Here is a 23,094-nt window from a genome sequence, read left to right as displayed (position 1 = left end):
AGTAGTTCTTGGTATAGAATATATATATGGTAATTATAGCTTTTGCTATAGGCTTTTTTCTTATCTGTCTCAGAAGTTATTTAATACTTTTCTAAATACCGAATCCCTTTTCAGTGGATAGCATGAATAGGTTGGCTATTTCTGACCTTAACATGAGTGATGCTGAAGCCCAGAGAAGTAAGGAAAAGCAAGGAAATTATTGAGCATCCACATTAACAATTATTTATGGAAGCACACAACCAGTAAAATCTAGTTTCCTTTTGGTTTATGTTTTGTTGTTAGACTTTTTTGTTGATAAGGTGTGAAATCTAATGGAAGTTTTTTCCACCATTAATGTTATTAAAAATAGTGCTGCTGCATGAGGATTTCATATCTAATAGAGATTGCTCTTATGCTGCTGTTTTCCCCTCAGTTTCCCCTGTGTTTGGTAGCTGATGTTCAATAAACTTGTAATAAGCTTCTGTCTTTGGTCAGTTAGATAGTGACTTCAGACTTCTCAGAGGATAGCAGAGACACATGCAGATGTCCCTATGTGTGTCCACAGCATGATCAGAGAGGCCTTTATTCCTTTGAAATCAAAGCAAACACACAAAAAATGTTATGGTAGAAAGGATAAAACACATACAGGAGTAATTATTTCTAGACTGTATGTCAGTTTCATTAAACCTCTTGAGTAACAGCTGAAGAAACAGCAACTGATATGGTAGACGTGTGTAATTAGAAATGCTTTCTAATGCATTTCATTGGCAGTTTTAAAAACACAAGTTCCTTCTTAAAACATACCTCAGTGTGCAGCTTTTAAGTCTGAAATTAACTGCCCTCCTTGGCCAACAAAGTTTAAAACAATGTGATACAGCAGAACTGCCAACCTGTGGGAGGTTAGCACAGAAACACTGGTGTCTTCACATAACAGAAGAAACTAAGGCTTCTTTTCTTGTTGTTATTGCAGTTGAGTTTCTGGATGGCCTGCTAGTGCTAGTCATCAGACTCTTGAGTCCACCAAAGATTTACATCCTTTGATGTAGAACTGAACCAAAGACTAAGTAATTTATACTCAGCTCTCCAAAATGTCCTTCTTGCCTGAATTTTTGTACTTCTGAAAGGCCATAATTTTGACTCAGGAAAGTTTCTTGGATTCTTCACTAAATGTGACTCTTACCTTGACTGAACAGTCTGTTTCCTATCTTATGCTTACTTAAGCCTGCTTGGTATCAGCAAATTAAGGACCCTTAATCTGAAGGTCTGTCTGGATAGCTGTGCCCTGAGCATGGATTACATTATCTGCTCATTTTTTTGTTTTGTCAAAGACTTTTGTTTTATGCAGTTGAGTTTGCATTCTGAACCTGTAACTCCTGTCTTTGTGGTAGTGGTTTTAGAAGTGGCTCCTGAATCTGGGGCTTTCTCTAGTGCAGCCTTTGCTTCCCATAAGGAAGCTTTCCTTGTGGCCTGCCAGTTTCATATACCCCTTGGCAGAGTGTAGAAGTTAGGTTCCTTATTTTTAGGTATGTACTTCACCTTTATATATTTATATATGGCACAAACACAGTATCTCTGAAGAATAAAGAAACATCATCATTAGTACTTGAACAGATGATGCGGACACCCCAACCATTGGACAATTGAATTGGTAGTACAAAGTTTAGGGAGCCATTTACTTAGTAACTGCCTTCTAAGCACCTTTCTGAATTTATTCACATGTCCCTGTTTAGAAAAAACTGAAGTCCATGCTTGCATACTGTGCTAAATTCCTGTAGTAGTGGAATAAGGATCAGTAAAGAATGCAGTTTGCATTATTTTCTGCTCTCATCCAGAAAATGTCTGTCACTTAGTCTAAGAAAATTGACTGTTTTGTGAAAGAAGGAATTAACATTTTGGAACAGAAAGCGTAAACGAAAGTGAGAATGAAGAAGTGGATTAAAATTTTGATGTCTGCTGGTCACTGTCCCCTTCATCCCGATGTCAAGCATAACAACTCTCCAGGCTGCTCAGGCGGGTTATAAGAAAGTCTGTGACTGGTGGTAAAGTTCTTCACTTCTGTCCTGTTTTTCTTCTGCAAAAAAAGCATCAGCAGGAAGAGAAGAAAAGCATGAGGGTGCTTGCTAGCATTAAAATGCTGAAGAAAAGATTTAAGCCAGTCTCAGTAATATGCAAACACTAGAAATAATAAACCCGAGCAGTTTCTTTGGCCTCATAAAAAAGTAGAAAAAGATTTGATAGCACATTATTGAAGTCAGTCTTTCCAAAAAGAAAACAGCTTTTTATGTGCCTTTCCATATGCGAGCACCCGAGAGTGACTACATTTAAAAAGGAAGAGTTCACAGAGCACTGTATGAATGTTGGTAGGCAGGGTAACATACTTTGCTGCTGCTGCTGCTGCTGTGGCTGGAGGTGTGGCAGCAGTAAGGTTTATGAAGACTGGAGGTCTTTTCCTTCCTGAGAGAAGCTGTCCTCTCTTGCAGAGCTGTATGAACCTCGGTGGTGAGGCAGTGATCGGGAGGCAGAGGGAGAACGCCACAGGTGACTGTGCTAGCTTTCACCTACCAGCACACTCCTCAGGGTGTGTTAGTGGTTGTGTGAACCAGACCATTCTTGCTCTTAACCTTTGCTGTAGGGAAGGATTATCCTTTTCCTTAGTAGGGAGGGTTGGAAAGAACTAAGGGGAATACTACGAAAGGGTGTGTTGAGTTGGGGAATAAGAAGCAGTAAGAGCAGTAGAGGTAAGGACGCTGATGTTTGGAAGGTTTGGGGAGAGCTTGGAAAACTAGTGGCAAAACTGAGTGGAACACAATTTTCTTTGAACAACTGACAAGATTTATTTAACCCATTAGAAGGAGGATACCACAAAAGAAAGCTTCTCTGATAGCATGTTCTCAAAGAATCAGGAATCAGTCTTTTCTGCTCACTTGTATAGTGACTTTTTGGAAAAGATAATTCTTCTACTGCCTCTGTCCAAAGTATCTCTTTGTGACTATTGCTGTACTGCTGGCTATTAAAACTGCCCAGTACTGTAAGCAATCCAGTAAATTTTTAATGGAGAAACCTGTTTTCATTTTCTACAGGCTTCTCCATTAAAAATTTACCGGACTGCTTCTTCATCACACTGTGGTTGACAGTGAATAAAGATGGCTAAATATAATGAAAGAAAAATCTGTGGCTATTTCAAGATTAATCATAGAATCATAGAATCATTAAGGTTGGAAAGGACCTCTAAGATCATCAAGTCCAACTGTCAACCCAACACCACCATGCCCAATAAACCATGTCCCCAAGTGCCACATCTGCATGTTTTTTTGAACACCTCCAGTGATGGTGACTCCACCACCTCCCTGGGCAGCCTGTTCCAATGCCTGACCACTCTCTCAGTAAAGAATTTTTTCCTAATACCCAATTTAAACCTCCCCTGGTGCAACTTGAGGCCATTTCCTCTTGTGCTGAGTTCTGAGGCTACTCTGCTATCTCTGTGATTTAGCCAAATGCACATCATATATCTCAAAGCCATTAATGATTCAAGTCAAATATCAATGTCCAGTATTGGACTGAAATACTGACAGAATGGAACCAGGGAAAAAATTCTCATTGACTCCAGTGGAATAAGGGTTTCACCAAGTATTTTCTCAAAAAGTCTGTTCTATCACCCCAAAGGTAGGATAAGGCAATGAATTAGGGAGCCCAGCCTTGCTTTGTGCTTTAATAAGCAAAGCAGGCTGTGATATGTAGGAAGCCTAAAGGACTGAAAATCTGTTGTAAGTTTAAGAGACCACATTCTGCAAAGTAAACTTTACTTCCCTTTGGATGCCTCGTGTTTCCTTTTTTGCTTGCATACCCGTGGGGCTGTCATCTTTCACTCCTGTCAAGATTGTTTATTAATTGGCCAGATTTGCTGGAAAGCAGTTCCAGGCACTCTGGGGACCACGCATGCTGCTTCAGTGGTGGTTCCAGCTCCTGCTGAGCTACAATATTATGGACTTGAAACGGGAATTGAACTCGGGTCTCCCACTTCGCAGCACAAAGCGTGACAATTGACTGAACACAAGGAGCATGCTTTAAAGGTTAAAAACAAACATGTAAGGAAAGGAGCAACAACTGAGAAGGTTGCTTGTAGGAATGTCCATGTAAATGGAGTTAATGCCTTGTAACAAAACTAAAAAAGCAAATTGAAACTAAACAAAATGTTTAGCTTGGGATGCGCAAGTACTCTTTTAAGATTGCTGGTTCAGAACTTGAGATTTCAATGTTCATCAGCGTTTAGGATAGGAAAATATATAATTAATGTATTTTACATTATTATATGTAATACCGTTATAATAATTATGGTAATATACATTATGCACTAGAAGCTCTATGTTATATATTAGCCTTTGCAAAGATGTTGCTTCCTGAAAATAGAAGAATCCCTGGGACATATTCAGAGCAGGGAACTTTCCAACAACATAGCTGTAAATTCATTAAAACATTTTATTTATTTTTAATTTTGTAATAATATATTTTAATGCCAGTGAATCTCACTGCTAACCTTTTTTATTGATGGAAGTAACAACATATGCTGTTCATGCATGGGCATTAGTAACACCATTTCTTTCCCTCTACTTGATTTGGCCTATGAAGTCTTGACAACCATCTTTTTTGTTATCAATTTTGAGGTGATACAGTATTTTCCATCACCATCTGGAGGTTGAAAATTAATTAAAACTAAAAACCCAGTTTTCCACTGGAGAGCCAGCTGTTAACCATAGCAGCAGCCAATATGGTGATGATCCCATTTTTGTAAAAACAGCATTAATATTTACATGCAAATACAAAGTACTTTATAAAAACCTTTAACAATAAGAGAAAAACATTTTAGTGACTAAAAAACAATTTAAAAGAAATCCTACTTACTATTGTTCACTTGTGGTCCTGCAATTTTACTTAAATTGTGAGATTCAGCTGGTAGAGCCAGTTTCTTAAAGCAAGAAGACCTGTACTATGTTAGTACGGTTTAGTGGTCACCTGAAAAACTTCCCTGTTGTTCAAAACCCTGTGGTTTTCTGAGCTAATTCACTATAATTTATTCCAGTCAATGTCATCAATGGCATGAGATTTCAGCCTTTAAAGCATTAATGAGCTTTGAAACTTAACCCTGTTGGTGCAGACCTGACTTTGACAGTGAGCCCTGGTGTGCTTAGCGGGTCCCAGCAGAGTGTCCTAAAATCTCAAAGATTTAGAAGTCATTCTGAGCATGGAGGATCAAGGCCATAGTTTTTGCTGTGTTACTAATTTCATAGCTTCATCATAATCGTGCTACTAATGGCTTCTGTTGTACATGAATATTTTATAGCTCTATTTCCTGGATACAGCTTCTAGGTGTCTGGACTTTTGATTTCAAATTAATTAAAAGATTGTCCAGTTGAAGAAGTTATACCCTCATTGTTGGAAACTTTATGTAGAGCTAGCTGCCGGAAGCATTGAAAATCACACGTCCGCATCAGTGTCCTCTTTAGAAATGTATTTTCATACTGGTGATGATTTTTTCATTTTTGAAAATGCTTGTTGTTGGTCTGTTGTTCTTTAAAGTAGCACCTGGGGACAGATTTCTCAGGACATCTGCAGCAGATGATGATAACTTTCCCTGTAGGATTACTAAAACCGTGAAGAATGAGGTGGGAAGCCACTGAATTTTTATTTACACTGTGCTGTAGGTGTGTGTGGAGCTGTACTGATAAATGAAAATGGGGTTAGGCTTTTGTTTGATTTTGACCATTTATGGCCTAGCAATTTGTCCTCACGTAACTCATCTTCAAGGAATTGTGCAGTGTGAAGGGAGAAACTAGCTGAAGGTCAAGCCATTCTGGGGCCCCTCGCCTTGCTGTTTTATTCCCATAGGATTCCAAGGGAGTATCCCCCAAGGAAGCTGCGAGGATTGAAAGTTGTTTTGCATTTGGAAAGAAGCCTGGAGATTCTAGGGACCCTAACACCAACAGGCTTTTATAGAAGGAGATGGTGGGACTGCACTGCATGGGAAAAAATGTCCTTCCTTCTAGCACACCCCGAAGAAACATGGCCAAGAGCACCGGCCATGAACATTGCCCCTTGGTGCTCGTGCAGTTTCTGTTCCCAGAGTTCACCCTGCCTTCTGAACTGGTGTTTGGTTTGTTGCTTTTTAAAATTTGCATATGCGTTCCCATAGCTGAGTTGCAGACCAAACAAACTCTGTAAAGCATGTTTGAATATGCATGTGCTCTATAACCGTCGATGCAAACAGAAATGAGGGCTGGGGCGGGTTGAATTCGTAAGAACGTCGGGCAGGCGGTCTCTCATCACAAGCTTTCCTCGGGCTCTGAGATGAAGCGGCGGGGAGCGTTTCGCTGCTGCCAGCTGACTCGCCCTGTCAAAGTTCAGTGATGCTCCAGCAAAGCTCCACAGGGAATGGGGGGGGGGAGAAGATTTTCACGTCCGAAGCACAGCTCTGCGCTCATTTAAGCGCCCCTTTAAGCAAAGCCCAGTAGCTGCTGGTTCGTACAGCCGGCTATCGGAAGGCAGGTGATCACCCTTATTTAGCAGTACCACTAGCCACGTGACAAGAAAATGGTGGAGGATCTGTATTCCTAGTAAACTGCTACAGAAGGAGGGATGCTGAAGTGCAGCGGTAAAGCATCTTTATCGTTTTCCCAGTAGAAAGGCCTCTTCAAGTCTTTAGAAGGTAAGCATCTCTTTACTCCGAGAGGCTGATATGCAGAAGGTTTTCTGATTAACGGCTCTATTGTTGCAGTTACTTTAGACCGAAAAAGGGGAAATGTTTGTCAGCAGGATGCAAAGCACCCAGGACCTCATTACGGAAAACCGGGCAGCTGTATTTTAATTCTCTTGCAGCTCTTTATGAGAGCAGCTTACATCAGTTCAATGGGATTTCTTTTGTCTGAGCACAGGCACGGTATTTCTAATTAGGAAACAAAACTTCACTGCACAGTCACCTAGCATGTTGTATTATTTTCAGCTCGTTTGCCTAGCTCTGAGGATACAGTGGGGAAAAGAGGAACAAATGTTGTGGGCATTGTCAGGGGATAACCTGCTTTTAAGACTGCATAATTACTGGCATTGTGATTTTTTGTCGTAGCTCTCATTGTAGACTACTTGGTGGTGGTACTGTTTTCATTTTTTCTGCTATCAACTGAAACATATGATTTTTGAATTTTTTGCAATGTCCTCTTAAAATGTTGCAGTGAACAGAATAGGTAATCTTTGAAGGCTAACCAACCAAGGATGCAGCAATAACCTCTGTGGTAAGAGGACTGAAAAAATACTGCAAAAGCTGGTTTGTACAGGCAGTATTTATATTTGTATTTAAATTTAATTGTAGGAGCTTGATTCAGCTCCATTCAGTTGCTTGCTTTTCGTCTGTGCTGAAGGAATGAAAATGGTCTTCAGTTTTAAGTGTGGTAAGCAAACAAACGATGGTGATGTACAGAAGGCATTGAAAATGTATAGAATGTCTAAATATTAGCTACTTAGAGCAATACTGAAAGAAAATGTATGCAGGCTTGGTAGGTGTATGTAGCTAGAATCGTTCTAAGTCAGTGAGGGGCAGGCAGAGATGTCATTTCTGGACTTGCCTTTAATACTCTTGGGAAGCAGAGCTCCAGCAACACGGTCAGCAGGCAGTGAGGCAACTGTGGGGATCGGGGTGGGGAGCGGCACAGGCCAATCCTTACCCTGCCAAAACACTTTTCCCAGGGCTGCTGTGTTCCTCCCACTGCTCTCACCCATGCTCTCCGCTGCTATCTCTTGTGGGGCAGGGGAGTACTAGGGTCTAAAATAGCCTTTTTGTTCCTGTGTTTGATGAGTCTGGCTGTTACTTTACCCTGCATAAATTTGGGCAATATTATAGAAAATTTGTGTAGTTGGAGACAAGTCTAGCTTTCACAAAAGTTCACTACTTTAAAAACTTAGATCCTGCTACAAGCAATCTATTGTGGTTTTGTGGTGTCTCCATAGTATTCATCAGTAATAGGAGAGCAGTGTTATTTAACAGCTTGTAATATATCTGTAGAAAAAGGCAGAGGAAAAAGAAGTCAATCTTTAAGCCACAGTCTTTGTTCAGGCAAGAGATGCAGCCCTCAAACTTACCAAGTAATAATGTATAGGTGAGAATACATTTTTGTCAGCAACCGTGAATATTGATAAAGCTATTTTTATCACTGTAGTGTCTTCAGGACTGGAGACACTTCCTATCAGCCCCTGTACAAATATCCAGAAAAATAAGGTGCTGCTGCAACAACAAATGACACCGAGGCAGCGAGGAGGATGTAAGTGACAGTCCAGTTGCTTGACAGATTTCTTAGTTTACCTACTTGTTTTTCCTTTGGACATTGAAGGAAATGGTTTCTCTCTTACAGGATTTTATGAATTAACTCGTTCAGCTATTTCTAATTAGATCTTAGCATAACCTGTAGATTGCAGTCTTCTATAGCCATTGCAGCTGTGAAAAAGACAGCAGTGGATCAGACTTCCTTATTTCAGGCTACCAGATGAAAGCTGACTGTGCCCTACAAGGTCGAGATCGCTCTCCTTAGCAGAAAACACTGGCGGCAAACTTGAAAGAGCTGTCTGATGGACAGCAGCCCGGCAGGATACACCTTTGCCCGCTGGTCGAAAACAGTAGAGCATACAGTTAACCTTGCCCTTGTAGCTCACAGGCTATAATGTATGAGGAGCACTGGGTAGGGGAAGGAGGAGCCCCATTTTCTCACCTCGTTCCTTCGAATTACTTCTTTAGTCTGGCATTTCCTGTCACTCTGGCTCTTTCACAGCATTTTTGCTATGTCTGACATTCTCCTCTCTCCCAGGCTTAGGCTGTTTTTTATCTTCCTGCTGCTTCTGTGGCCCTTCCAACTCAGTTGCAGAGTTTTGCTTCTGAAGATGACTGGTGGCATTCTGCATCTCCCGTCTCCCTTTGCAGCTTGCCTTTTTAGACCTGCCGGCTGCAGTGTCTGCAATCTTTCCTGCTCTGAACACCTCCTGCCAGTGCAAAGCAGGCGCCGGACTGCCTTGTTGGGTGCCAGCTTTACTGCTTCAGTCGAGCTTATGTGCCTTGATTAGGCATCTCCTCTGGCTCGTGGTTGGGCTTTTCTTATGTTTTTCTCAAGCCGCAAATCACTCGATGTGGATGGGAACTTTTCAGTTACCAATTTACACCCATTAGGGTATTTCCATTTTAATCTGCTGGTTGAAATTCCCACTCCACATTCTGCATTGTCGCTTGCATTCCCCTGCTTTACATGATATGAGATGAGATGAGATGATACTATATTATACTATATTATACTATATTATTCATATATTATGTCATGTCTTGTCATGTCATGTCATATATCTCTGACAAGTTTAATATCACCCTCTTTTTAGAGCCTTTTGTTTAGCTTCGCCATAACCAAGATAGGGAAAAGGTAGCTCTTAGTTTTTTGTAGTTTTGCTGCAGGGGGTAAGATATGCATCTAGGTTATAACAACATTGAATATCATAAGTTTTGAAATCATAGTTACATTAAAATGGAAAGATGGAAATTTGGCTGTACAGTGACACAGAAGTGAGAAGAAAAAGGAAAATTAACAAATTTGTAAGATTTAAGGTGTTAAAGGAATAGAAGTTGTCTGAGAGGAATAATGAATGAAGTCATAAATAGGACCAGAGAAGAAGCATTTATGAGGGGAGGGAAAGATAGCAATCATACACTATAAAAAAAATGTTGCCATGTATCTTTTCCTGTCTATCAGCATATTATAAAGTGTGCAAAGGCTGAACTTAAAATCAAAGGAGTGCTAGAAAAATCCTAATGCTTTAATGAACAGATCAATAAAAGTGCTACAAATCTATAGATCTTGATGTTAAGTGAGTTGGTATGGTTAGCAGCTCTGAAAATCATCCCTAAACACATTTTATCACGTGAGCGAGACAGAATTCACCTGGTATAAGATGCTCTGTTACGGCATTTCATTCCAGCTAATGGTAATAAGTATCATCATCGTTGTACATGGCAGCATTCATACATGGAGAGAAACAAATCTGTTAAGCAATGCAAAAAGTTGGCGGTATTACAGAATAGCCACTGAAGTTGAGAAGTTAGCTCAGCTGCAAAACTAGTGGTTATTACTAATGGTTAAGAGCAGTCCAAAGCATTTTAGCATGTCTTCATTTGGAAGCAAAGGTGCTTATAAGGTGTGGACTGTAATAATAGTTGGAGGGGAGTTCTCACAACTCCACTGGAGAATCTCAGTAGAGCGTAAAATGTAAAACTTCTAAAGATTTTCTGCTTCTGATCCTGCAACTTCTACCCCGTTAACTACTCTCAAAGCATTAACATACTTCCTGAAAGTGCAGATGGCTGCGCTGGGTATAAGGTGCATGCTGCTTTTTCAAGTGCTGTTTGTGTGCCAGTTGCATCATTTGGAGCTGCAGGTATTCTGATGAATGGTCTTGACAGCACAGTATGGCAGGAAAATGGTCGCTGTGAGCCACACATGCTAGAAGGAAAACTGGTTTTAAAGTGAGGGAAACTAAAACTGGGTTTTCTCAGGTAATAACTAATTGCTCAATGAAAGTGGAAGCTGGGAATCAGGTCCCAGATCTGTGATTAGGCCTGGCATTTTAAAAGATTTTTAGAAATACAATTTTCAAACAAAATTTATTTTCAAGTTACACTTACGGATCTTTTACATCAAATTGATTTAATTCCTACTTTGTCTGCTGGCATTACCTTGTTACAGTGCATTTGTAGTGTTTATTCAACAGTGGTTGCTGATTAACATCATCTAGATGTTATTTGTAGAATATTAACAACATTTATTACGAGGAGAGAGATCAGATAAGTTTAAACAGGCCTTCTAAATGCTAATACTGGTCTGAACCTACATAGCTCCTTGCCAGACCTTGTGATATTCCAGCATCAACGGAGGAGCACCCATCACACAGGCACCCATCACACAGGCTCCCCAACTTTGTGTTGTTAATTCAGGTAATTTTCCACTGGGTCAGTAAATATTAGGCAGTGCTGAGCCAGGCGTGTAACAGAGGAGAGCCCCTGCTCTGAGAGCAAGACCATATGGTGGTATGTGAATGCAATGCCAAAGCAGAGCAATAGATGTTAAGTGGCATGTTATTTCTACCTTAGAATTTGTTACTCGCTGCCTGCTTTTGCACACAAAATTGAGTTAAAAGAATATTATTAAAATGGTAATTAACATTAAATTTAAAAAAATAAAATTATTAAAATACCTTTATTAAAATGCTAATAGTAGGAAAAGCCTGGCAGGTTCTGCATTCCTCTGTGAGAGGCATAGTTGGAGACAGTGCTATTTCATGGGTGCAGTCGGATAACACTGCCCTAAAGAATCATCTCCTGTCCCTGTCCATACCATGGAGTTTTTATGTGGTGCCGGGCAGATAGCTAGGAGTCAGCATCTGCTTGAATTGCACATGTCCTCCTCCGCTGACCCCTGTCTGGTTTGTTCTTTTTCTGGCTGCCAAAGTGAGGTCACTGGGGTCTGACTATACGAGTCTTTTGCAGGGGCAGCTAGTCATGGGGATCAGTAGTGGCATGTAGGAGATGTTACAAAATGCTAAATATTGAGAAAAAAAGCCAAAGGTTATTAGACATTCCATATCAGGAACTCACAATTAATGGACATTCTCGAAGTTAATTTCGCTGTTTCTCTTCTGTAACAGTGAATAGTTCCTTATCTTCAACTCATAAAGCTGTTGTCCAAGGTATGTTAAATAATGTTTGGAAATGCCCAATGCTGAGGTGATTAGCAGCTCTGAAAAGCCCCAGAAAGGAGTGATTGTCCTGTCTCTAGAGCAGTATTTGAATGGTCCGTGGTTAATAAACCTTGGGGATGCAGCAAGGACAAGATAAGGTATTAAATAGTTGGTCACTGGGTTGCACTGTCGTTCCTGTCGCATCCTATGACCTGCTGGTGACAAATATCTAGAAGAGACTTTGGGGACTCTGGGGTCTGCTGCAGGCAGCATCAGCCTGGCTTGCATTCCTAAGACCCAATTTCAACATGACATCTAGGGTTGGGACTTAAATCTAATTTCCCTCATTCTATCTTGAGATGTCTTTTTATTTCATGAGGCTGGAAGTCACAGATAATTGAAGAAGCCTGGAGCCCTGGATTCCTTCCATAAGCATTCCTCATCCGCGGGTATATGCATAAGGTTGCTGAAATAGCCTACTGAATCCCATGATCACTCATCTCTTTACATAGATTTGTCCCTCCGTGGCTCCGTGCATCCCTCCCTGGCTTTGCCTGCTTCTCCTGCGCCCTGACACGGGGAGGGAGCTGGCAAGGAGTCAGGACAGGCAGCCTGTGGCTGCCCAGCAGCAGTGAAAGCAGAGGCTTGTGCTTAGGAACAGCGGCTTTTATTTTTTAACGGTTTTGAACTGGTAAGAGCAGACTGGAGAGCCTACTACTGTGAGTGGATACCTGGGAGGAACTGGGGCTTACAATACAGATTTTAAGAAGAGGAACAAGGAACAAGATGGCTAGATAAACAGATACGAAACACTAAAGCTGATTGGAAGCTAGGACACTTTTTCATAAAGAACGGTTAAAAAATGTATTCAGTGGCCCAAAGCGAGAATTTTAACATGTTTTCAATTAGCATACTGAAATGCAAACAATTTAAATCTTCTGGCTAGAATACAGGATTTTGCTACAGAAAGAATATTACCGCTCACAGGCATGTCTAACTTTTTCATCCAACTTTGATGCTGAAAATGGAGTAAAAAATCAGCACATGGAAAACATCAAATAACAGTATAATCAGTAGAAGAAGCTTTAAATTTGAAAAGTGAAGTGTGGGAACGAGGAAGTTATGCCTGTTACTAATTTTTAGCAATGGTTTATTCCATGGCTGTCGAGAAAGTAAGTGACGTGTTTCTGTAAAATGGGAATATCAGCAGTTTGTTTACTGTGCAGTCTACTCTGTTAACATTTGCACAGATGTTTGATTAATAAAGCTTTTGGCTCAAACAGAGCACCACAGATAATTTTTTTGGGTTTTTTGGTTTGCATCCAGAGATGGGAATAAAAGCCTCATGCTATGCATAAGTTCTGGTGCTTAGTCTATAGATTTTTCCTGAACTAATTTGTGATTAAAAGCGAACAAATAAACAGCAATAGAAACACAGTTGATTTAGTATACTAACATATGGTTGCTAAATGCAACGCTCAGGAGGTTATAAAATTAATCCATTTTTACAAGTTACCTTTATACAGTGTGATTATTTTACACAGCTGTGAGTAAAAGTAATAACTTTTTTTTCTAGTCTCAGGTATCCTGGAGTGAATTCCTTCCAACAGGTTCATTTTCTTGGTATGTGGATGTAGTTGAAGCATAGTCTCTGACTGATATTGACTGAATCCTGCACAGTGTATGTCACTTTGATTTGTTGCATACTCTGCTACAGTTTAGGGATCATTAATTCTTCTGAACCTAAAAAATTCACACTGCAGTCTCCTTTATCTCTGAATAGGCAACTGTAGAAATTTTTGTTTATTGTCTGGAAGTTTTATAGCAAAGGACTAGTTTTAGGAAGTAATTTTGGAGGTTGTTTTTAGTGGGTGCATTTGCTAATGGGTTTCTTCTTCTCTTAGTGCACAATCCTGTTGTTTTTTGGGGGACTAATGTTCCTGGCTTCTTTCTCTGTTTCTTTCTGTGTATTTTCATCAAAGTTTCTTCAGACTAAAGCCCATATTTTGTTGGGTTTTATTTTTCAACTTCATATACTAAAGCTTTATTTCCTATAGCATCACCTTTTGGCTATCAAAACAGTTGATATTGAAGTATGTCCAACAGTTCTCTGACTTTGCTTGTAGAACATTTCTACCCATCTTACATGAATGATAAGCATCAAAACGCAAACACAGGCACATTAAATTAGGATTTGTTATTAGTCCATTAGCATTAAAGGTCTCTGAAATAACACATCTCAGTTATAACATAAATAACCAGAAGAACCACCTCTATTAAAAACAATGGACAGAATGACTATATTCTGTCTTTTCTGAGCGTGCCAAGAATGAGTAATGATTTCAGAAAGTAGATACTTGCTGTTATTTTCAAGCGTACTATTGTAGCAAGGGTCTGCAAACTTCTCATCTCTAGCTTTTTCTGATCAGAAATGGGACAGCAATTACAAGCCACAAGCTTGGAGCACACATATATAACATATGAAAGAAAGGGAAAGATGTTTTATTTGGATATAAATGCAAAACAACAAAACAGTTTCTGTCCTAGAAATGGAATAATGTGTGAAGTGTTTAATCGTGATAACAGAATGGATTTTTCTATTCTTTTATGTGAAGTGAGGTGAATGTTGGAGTAGGTACAGAGATGGATGGAAAACACCCCTTGTAAGTCAGCTATCTGGTGAGATACTTTGGCTTTAAATTTATATAAACATCTGTAGCACAGAATTGTAAACCAAAGAGGAATATAGCAACTAAGAAAACACTTTCTGTCAACTCCTCCTAGATGTAAGTTCCGATTTGTGGAGTGCTTAAAGATTTGCTCTAGGCTCCACTTCACAGGCTTTTTATTGCTTCAGAATGTGGACGAAGAGCATTCTCTTTTTGTCCGAAAGAGGTCGGACATCCTCCAGATGGAGCTATCAAAACGCTGTTGGAGCCATCAGTAGGTGGCCTCTGGCAGCAGAAGGGCCAGAGGTGGGCCTACACAAGGCGTACTTGTGTACTCTGGCCTTGGTCTGGCAAAACACTTAACCCTGCTCCATCATAAGGGCGCTTTCAGATGGAGCTGCGCTGCGGGTTGGTGGACGGGCGTTGCTGGATAAAGGCCATGCCAAGGGCTGTTTCATACCTTCCAAGGAAAATACCGTGCTGTCGTGTCCAATCCCTCAAGTTCTCGCTTCGCCTTTCCTGCTCTCCGTGCTTGCGCCAGGGCGGTGTTGCAGGCTGGGGTGGCGGGGCTTCGATGGAACAGTTCGTTGTGCGGCCTGTGTTCCGCAGAAGCGACGCAAGCAGGAGCTTAAGTTGCCCTTGTCTTTGTACCAAGAATTTCACAGGTCACGCATTCTTCCTCAAAACAGCTCAATTCTTCACTGCAAACCAGTGAGACAGCAGGCTGTAAGCAGGCCTTTTACTTCATCCAAGACCAGGGTGTACCTGCGTAATGTGTGGAATTTGAGAATGTGAAAAAAGCCAGATGTCTAGTCTCTGAATAGCCTTTTCATTGTATTTCATCTGCCCTCCTCCCATTTAGTTTCCAAAACAAGCGTGCATTAATGTGAGGTGATTTCATCCATGTCATTCCTTTTACTAATCATGCTTTGAAACTTTATTAAAGCCTTCAATGTCTCATGAAAATTGAAGTATAAAAGTATTTCTGTGTATGGAAGGAACAACATGGAAGAAACATGAATTACTTATCTAGAAAAAGTGTTTGGCCATTGCGGGCTCCACTTCAGATTAAACGTTTGCGTTGGTGAGTACAGAAGCCTGGAAAATAAACACAATTTAAAGTCCAGCTGGGGAACAAGTTGTGGGTTGGAGTGGAGGGATTGGCTTTAGAAAAGCAACAGTCACCACTGGATTAATGTTGCTCTCTCTTGCAGGTTGGAGGTGTTCATTCAGAGCAACCCGTTGGAGAGAGTATTTGCTTTAGACTAGAGAAAATAACTTCTTGATATGTAATAGCTGCAGAGCAGCTTGGGAAACTGGTGATATATCACATATGACACAAGGGTGCGGCAGCACAGCCCATAGGGATTATGACATACTGCTGTGAATATTCAGAGCTGCTCTTTCCAAAATAGCAGAATGTTGCTGTACCTAGAAGAGTCAGGAAGGATAACATTTATTCTGAGAAATACTGATTTGAGAGGGCACTAAGAAATATATAAAGATTATTATTTATTGATCTGTGAGAATGTCTGAACCCAGAAAGAGCAAGGAAAGGATTTCAGCCTCCAGTCTCTCTCTCTTCTCTTTTCATAAGAATTTAGTATCCATCTCCGATCCACCTTTGAGAAACAGGGTTTTTTTAGCTACTTCTGAACAAGTATGTAGACCTGAACTATCAAAGCAAATATACAGTAACTTGATTCCCAGTGCAGCTGATCCTTAAATGGCTGGTCTGTGTACACACAAGAGAAGTCATTTATGAAACAAAAAGCTTATTTTACTTTGACCTCTGTTGTGAGTGAAAGATCCTTTTTTTAATCAATCCAGTAAATCATACCTGATTAGAATGGAGCTTTCTAAAGTAACTTAATTTACTTCTTCAACAAGGAGCATTCATTAAAAAGAAAAAAAAAAAAAAAAAGGTTTTTTCTTTTGCTAATACTTTTGGCCACATCATCCATGGCATTAGTTGCACCTGTATGGAAGGCAAGCAATTTTGTAAGCCAGAATCTTGGAAGTATTTGAAGTAGTCTGTAGGAAAGGAAGAGAAGGTAGTTGCTTAATTTAAGTTTCTGGAGTCCATCTTCCATTAACTAGGGTTTCTGCTGAGACCTGTCGAGAGCTTGCGCACAGCCAGAAATTACGCTGCAAGGTGTTGAGCTGCTGAGTGTAGCATGCTCTCAAATCCATCAGAAAATGGGGAGCTACGTCTGTAGAAAATAAACTTCATCCGCATCTTGCTCATTCTCACACTGATGGGGAGTCCAGAGCCATGTGTTGAGGTACAAAGTCACAGAAGCCACACTCTGTGGATGGCTTTCTAAACACACCAGATTTGAAAGATACCTGTATTGTCTGTTAATTTATGACTGAACAAATATTAACTATGGTTTTTAAAAAATACTAATTTTAACTGAGCATAGGGTATGTATGTCTGGGAAGGAATCTTTAATCTGCTTGGGTAAAGCACAAGGAATCTGGAAAAATATTACTAACTCCAGAGTCAGACTCTCCGTTCTCCAAAAATCCTGCTGGCTGTTTATTTGACAGTAAATGAGAACATGACACAATTAAAAAAAATGAAAATAATTTAAAAAAAAGAGGAAATCTAATCTCAGCTAAAAATTTTCTGAGAGGTGATACTATCTTTTATGTGATTGAAAATACAATGGATAGCCTTGTGTCAGCAATGCTTTTGGTAACTGAGCTTGAACTGATTTTTAACTGCCTGCCTTGTCCCAGATCTTTCAGGACCACAGACTCTTGCTTCCCAAATCAAATATCCTAATATGAACGATATGGGTTATTGACATTAAAAACACTGTGCCATCAAAACAAAGTTAGAGATTCTCAGCCAAATACTGATGCTGTTTACTTGAAATTCTTAAATGAGGGGTATTTTTTGAGTATAATGCCTGTAGCAGTAGCTGTATTTCAGTAGAAATTCAAACAAAAGGATCTGACACATACTTATCTTTCAATTCCCTAGAAATGTATGGTTCTTGTAAACACAACTGTAATATAAAATTCTGGTTTAACTCAGTTATACTGGTCCCACTGAAAGCAGAAAAACATTTGATATTTATATTGTGAAAGTGTAAGAGATTCTAGAGAAAGCAGCAATGCCAGCTCCGAGTACATATGCATTTTTTAAAAAAAGATGAAGACGCCACAGGGAGAAAAGCAGTCTTGAGGCAATCCTAGAAATGTAATGATTTAGGATAATTCTCTCCCAGGCACTGCAAAAATTTTAGTCAACTCTCAAAATTATGAATTAATTACTTGTGGGAAATTGCTTTTCTCAGATTATAATTGTCACTGTTTCTGTAGAGATAGAGTATATAAAACTCAGTCATGCTCTTGTACAGAGAAGATGATCTTCATTCTGCTCAAACATTTTTACAGGCTTCCTGCAGAGAGTATTGTCTCTTTTTAACACAGAAAGCCAGAAAATTCACTGTAGCTTACTCTTCACAGAACTTGAAAGAAAAGCATGTCCTTTCAAATAATTTCCTGCGGTGATTTCTGAAGCTTGTTCAGTAAGGAATTGTCAGTTGGTGTGATAAGGCTGTATGAGATTTTATAAATGAATGGTTTATGAAAACCCTGTTGTGTCCAGACAAACTATACACCCTTGAGTACCCGTAAATTGTCATCTAAGCATTCCTGAGCTGCTTTAATCTGAGAATTTTTCATAGTTTTATATTTGGAAATGTTAATAAGGCCCCAAGTAAATCTTCATCTGAATTTAAAATGGATTAAAAGCATTCATCCTCTTCTCAGACTGTTTCCACCACTATGGTTTCTTACCTTAACTGGCTGTTACTTATAGCACTTCATTAGAATTCAGATTTGTCTCTGCTAAATTCAGATGAATAAATTAGGCTTCATTACACATATTTTACTAAGAATTGAACAGACACTTTTTTTACAGCCAAAGACTCTAATGACTTATTTACATTTTCTAGGTAAATTGTGATGCTATTCTGTGTATCAGTTTTTGTACAGCTTCTGAACACAGATGCTGCAGAGCAGAAGAAAAGGAAATGGTACATTACAAACAATTTGTGCCATTCATTTTATTAATGAGCAGGATACTTTGATCAAATTTCTTTACTGTTCTATGGTGTATCCAAAGAGAAAGAATATTTCAAGCCTTATGTGACAGTAATTAAAGATATTCCAGAATTGGCGTGTTTTGTAGAAATCATCAAGCAGTTGATCTCTGTATTTGTGAAAGTTATACTCTACAGTATGTGGGGATAAATCTAGGAAAATTAGCAAGATTAACGTGTCTGTATTTATTGAGAGACAAGGCCTCGTCATGAGTTGAGCAGTCTGACCCATGGTTTACATTGCCTGTGTTCTGTATGGCCTGATAGGAAGAGTGGGAGTTCACTAGATTGCCTGTCTGTATTGGGAATTTGATGGTATGGGACTTGAGGCAAAGATCTTTCACAACTTTAAGCACAGTGAAGCTTTTGGCTCATTTATAGGCAGGCCTACATGTATACATTTATATATAACCTGTATGAAATTAACAAGAAATCACAGAAACTATACGCATGCTCTGATGGCCAGAAGAGTCTTGCCTGCACACAATAAAATAATGAGGGTAGTCCTCATGGGGAAAATGAGGGTAAGAAAAAACTGCAGGAGCACCAAGCCACCCCTGTTCAGACCCATTCAGCTGAATCATTCAGAACAGAGGCAGCTGATGCTGTGGCAGGGAAAATTACCTTCTCTGCTCTCATCACACCTCTGTTAATTAAAGTGTAAAAATTGCCTGTTCTTTAGCTTTTGTAGGAAAAAAAAAAAGTTTGGAACAGAACTATAGAAAAAATTCTTATTCTGATAAAGTAAATGAAGCTTTTTTTGAGTCATACGTTTTTAGTGCAAATAGTTTGGAAGCTGTCAAGAGTGTACTGAAAATGTAAAATGTTTCCTATCTGCACTTGAACCATCCTCCCAGCAAGCATTTTGTAAAATACTTGAACAGAAAATAAACATGAGAACAGTTCAAGACAGTTTGCTTTAAACATTCAAACACCTTTGTTATTATTTTTACCACATAATGCCTTTTATTTGACTTATATAGGTATGTTAAATTTCTTAGTATCTTCCTAAAAATGGAGTCTAGGTAGGATGTTTTGTAACATTTTAATCTTTGAAAGTCTGTAATGTGGTTTTGGTTCTCGCTTTTTTGCTTCCTGTACCCTTTCAATGCAGGACATCAACTGTTTCACTACTTCAGAATGGCTGATTTGGGTCAGAATTGCTCTAAAGTACTAAAAGAATGAAAAAAACAGTCATTATCTCATTTTTGCTATACAGTAACTATATGTACAGCAATGAAAATACAGTTATGGAACTCTTAACTGTGGTGTGCAGTTTGCAAAGAGTAGCTGAAGCTCCCTGCAATGATGTGTCTGGTTTGCCAGATGACAAAAGGCCAAGTTCATTTGTATAAAATTAGAAGCATTGCTGTTTGCCAGTTTGTTATTACTCAGTGCTGTGTCTTGATCCAAGTAAAAGTGGCTATGTGTGATCCATAGTCTCCAAAAGCTCTACAGGCATCTGCATAAATAAGGGGTAAGAACTGCACAGCAGAATTGCAACAGCTGTGTTCGTTTCTCACTTATATCAGTTTGTGATCAGACTTCTGAACTGGCTACGTTCAGGAAAATTTCAGTTCCATATGAGATCACATGAGCTGTATTGATAGCAAGATCAACCTGTGCATGACTTTTAAGATTTTGCTTTGTATTTTACCTCTCAGGTTGGTACAAGAGGATGTGGGAATGGACATCCCCTTTGCTGAGGGTGTATTAAGCCCCAGTTCTGCAGAGATGAGACCCGGTGAGAGAAGCTCTTACTCATTTTCTTAATTATATCTTATTCCCTTGGCATTTAATTATGCAGTGAGAAGGATGTTTCTGTTCTGGCAAAGAATCTGTTCAGTGTTAAAAAGAAGCATTAAGTTCGCTTTATTTAGTCAATTTTCTTCTTCACTTGAGAACTGATAATTTTAGTGTGCCATTTTCTTTTGTGCGTTGTTGTCATCACTCATTTAGTTCTTGTGAAGTTTAAGTAGTCTTTATTATTTATCTTATATTTGATTACTGTCTAAGTGAGCCAAGTTAAACCTAGAATACTTTAGACAGAACAGCTTGAAATGTGTCACACAATGCAGTGGCAAGGGCCAAAGCCATTCCTAACTTTTGTCTTGTTGAAGCCTACTTTTATTTAAGATGAATTAAAGAGATTCAGAGGTATTTTTATTTCTGTTACTGTATTGAATGTTATATAGTTAAAACTAAAGATACAGCTACTTGCAAATCAACACCATTTGAATAGCAGCAAGTGCATAAGAAAACAAATATTTATAGGGCATTTTCACTCATATGAATTTCTCCTGGATTTGGCAATGTCTTGGTACGTAACTCAAATTTATTGCTCTTTAAATTCTTAAACGCTGTGGGTCAGAGCATGTCCAAGGCTTGATTTTCATGTGATGATTGCAAAAAAGTGACTCTGGATTTTGCATAATTTCAGAGCTCCCGGCAACATCTGCCATTTCTGTAGATGCTTATTTTATTTCTTTAAACATTAATGTTGATATTTGTGTTTTCTGTTAGGTGGTCTTAAATGGCTTGGTGTTACTAAAATTGATCTGCCCTAGTGTGTTTGAAAGTGATTCTTAAGTATCTGGGAGACGAATTGTATATGGAAGAGATAAAGTTCCTTTTTCCTTCCCCTTTTTACAGAACCTCCGAATTCTCTCGATCTTAATGGTTCCCATCCCAGAAGGATAAAGCTCACTGCTCCAAATATCAATCTCTCTTTGGACCAGAGTGAAGGATCTGTACTTTCTGATGATAATTTGGATACGCCAGATGAAATTGACATCAATGTAGATGACCTTGACACTCCTGATGAAGGAGACTCTTTTGAATACACTGGACAAGGTAATGTTCTAGATTGTAAATGTAGAGTTCACCTCTGTTTCTTTCTTCACTGCTTACATGACTGTCAGGCTATGAATATTGTTAAAGCATGTGAGAGTTAATACTAGGTGTCCAGATATTTTTTATTATTTGTTTTTTAACCTTTCTTCCCCCAGTAATACATTTCTACTTTTGCAGAGTGCAGAAAAAAATAGTACAGCTAATCAAATGAAATAAGAAGACCTACCTGGAGAGAATCAAATTCAAATTCCTGCCTTTGTCCACTACCATAGGACTTGCCTGAAAAGAGTTGTTCAAGAAGGAGAAAGCAATTGCTGTCTGTTGTTGATAACACTATAGCTAACTGCACCGTCGTGCAGCTCTGGATTACAGTTACGTCAGTAGATAGGGATAGAACCTTGTGCAAAATATGTCGGCTGACATAAGCTGCACCAAAGAAGTTGCAATGTATAGATTAAGTAGACACAGCGTGGTGAGAGAGGTCTTTTGTTAGTAAGAAAGGTCTTTGTTTATTCCCATGTATGGTTGGAAATCTGAGACACAGAAGGCGTGTACATGGCATGATAAAGCTAGCTCAGGTGACGGAACAAGAGAATTCCTCATTCCACCAATTTAAATAACCTTTCTCAGCAGGGCTAGTTGTACAGTACAGATACACACTGAAGTGCCCAAGGGATACTTCACTCTTCCTTCGTATATTAAGATTTTCTGTCATGTAGTGTAAAGTTGTTTTGCACTGTCTTGCTCGCTTTACTTACCCTCACGTATGAAATAGGGTGTTAATACTCATTCCTTTCTAGTACTTTAAGAACCGTATAAGAACAGTATTCACTAATGTAAATACATAAAGATCATGAGCTATTTGAGGGGGAAATGAATGTGACCGTTTGACAAGCTACAACGTAAAGAAACTTTAAAAATGGATCCATTTAAACTGAATTTTCCCTTGCATTTAAATTCTCTGTTACTAGTGAGGTCACTATAATTTAAAAATTGTATGCTCTTTTGAGCATACAAGAACCCTTGCGTCAATTTAAGTGATATTGCTAAAGAGGCATTACTGCGTACTCAATCATGCATGAGCGTCTCTAATGCCACTTCTCATTAGAAGGCTGGTTTCCTTATGGGTAGATGCAGAGCATAGTGATGAGTTGCTTGATGGCTGGAATATTCTGTAGCAAAGGTTAAAGCTAACACACATACGCACACACACATACACACACACAGAGCAGTGTGTGCTTGCTGTTTTATACTGTTATGACCACTGTGGGAGAGCAGAAGTCTCTGTCTGCAGTGGAACAGATTTTGCCTTTAAGCCCTCAAGTAAATAAATTCGACGCCAGTGATTTTGGTGGCGGTTATATTTATGGCAAGCATTTCTCCCCAGCTTTTTTTGTTGCTTTCTAACTATGCTTTATTCAATTGCTAAGGTTGGACTGGTTTCCCTGACCTCCTAAGTGAAGAAGAACTCAAGGTGTCTGTGTTTTTGGTGACATTTTTACAGTTGTGTAGCTTGATTTCAGGCATACTTAATTGGCAAAATGTCCTCCACTTAGGTGACCCAGAAACATAGAGTAGAAAAGGAAAAAAAAATCACATTTTCTGAAAATCAGTAGGCAATAAAGCAAGTAGGCTATATATGACATAAAACTGCTAGCTGAGAGTATAGCCATGAGAACTAGTGCAGAATGGTTTATTTGCATGGTAAATAGCCTTTGTTATCT

General features: G+C 39.2%; 1 protein-coding gene across 3 annotated transcripts in view; it reads left to right on the top strand.

Annotated features, from left to right (window-relative positions):
* The window catches only part of PRUNE2 (prune homolog 2 with BCH domain), a gene marked incomplete at its 3' end in the record, with an annotated part of 138,904 nt that overhangs the window by 92,706 nt on the left and 23,104 nt on the right, over positions 1-23,094 (top strand). For all 3 annotated transcript variants that reach the window (XM_082013550.1, XM_082013549.1, XM_082013551.1), the window contains 2 exons: positions 20,182-20,261; positions 21,170-21,370. In XM_082013550.1, coding sequence (XP_081869676.1) covers positions 20,182-20,261; positions 21,170-21,370 — 281 coding nt within the window. The remainder of the gene's footprint in view (positions 1-20,181; positions 20,262-21,169; positions 21,371-23,094) is intronic.

The sequence above is a fragment of the Phaethon aethereus genome (genome assembly GCF_964289735.1).
Source record: "Phaethon aethereus genome assembly, chromosome: Z".
NCBI lineage: Eukaryota > Metazoa > Chordata > Aves > Phaethontiformes > Phaethontidae > Phaethon > Phaethon aethereus.
This window is presented reverse-complemented; position numbering and strand designations above follow the sequence as displayed.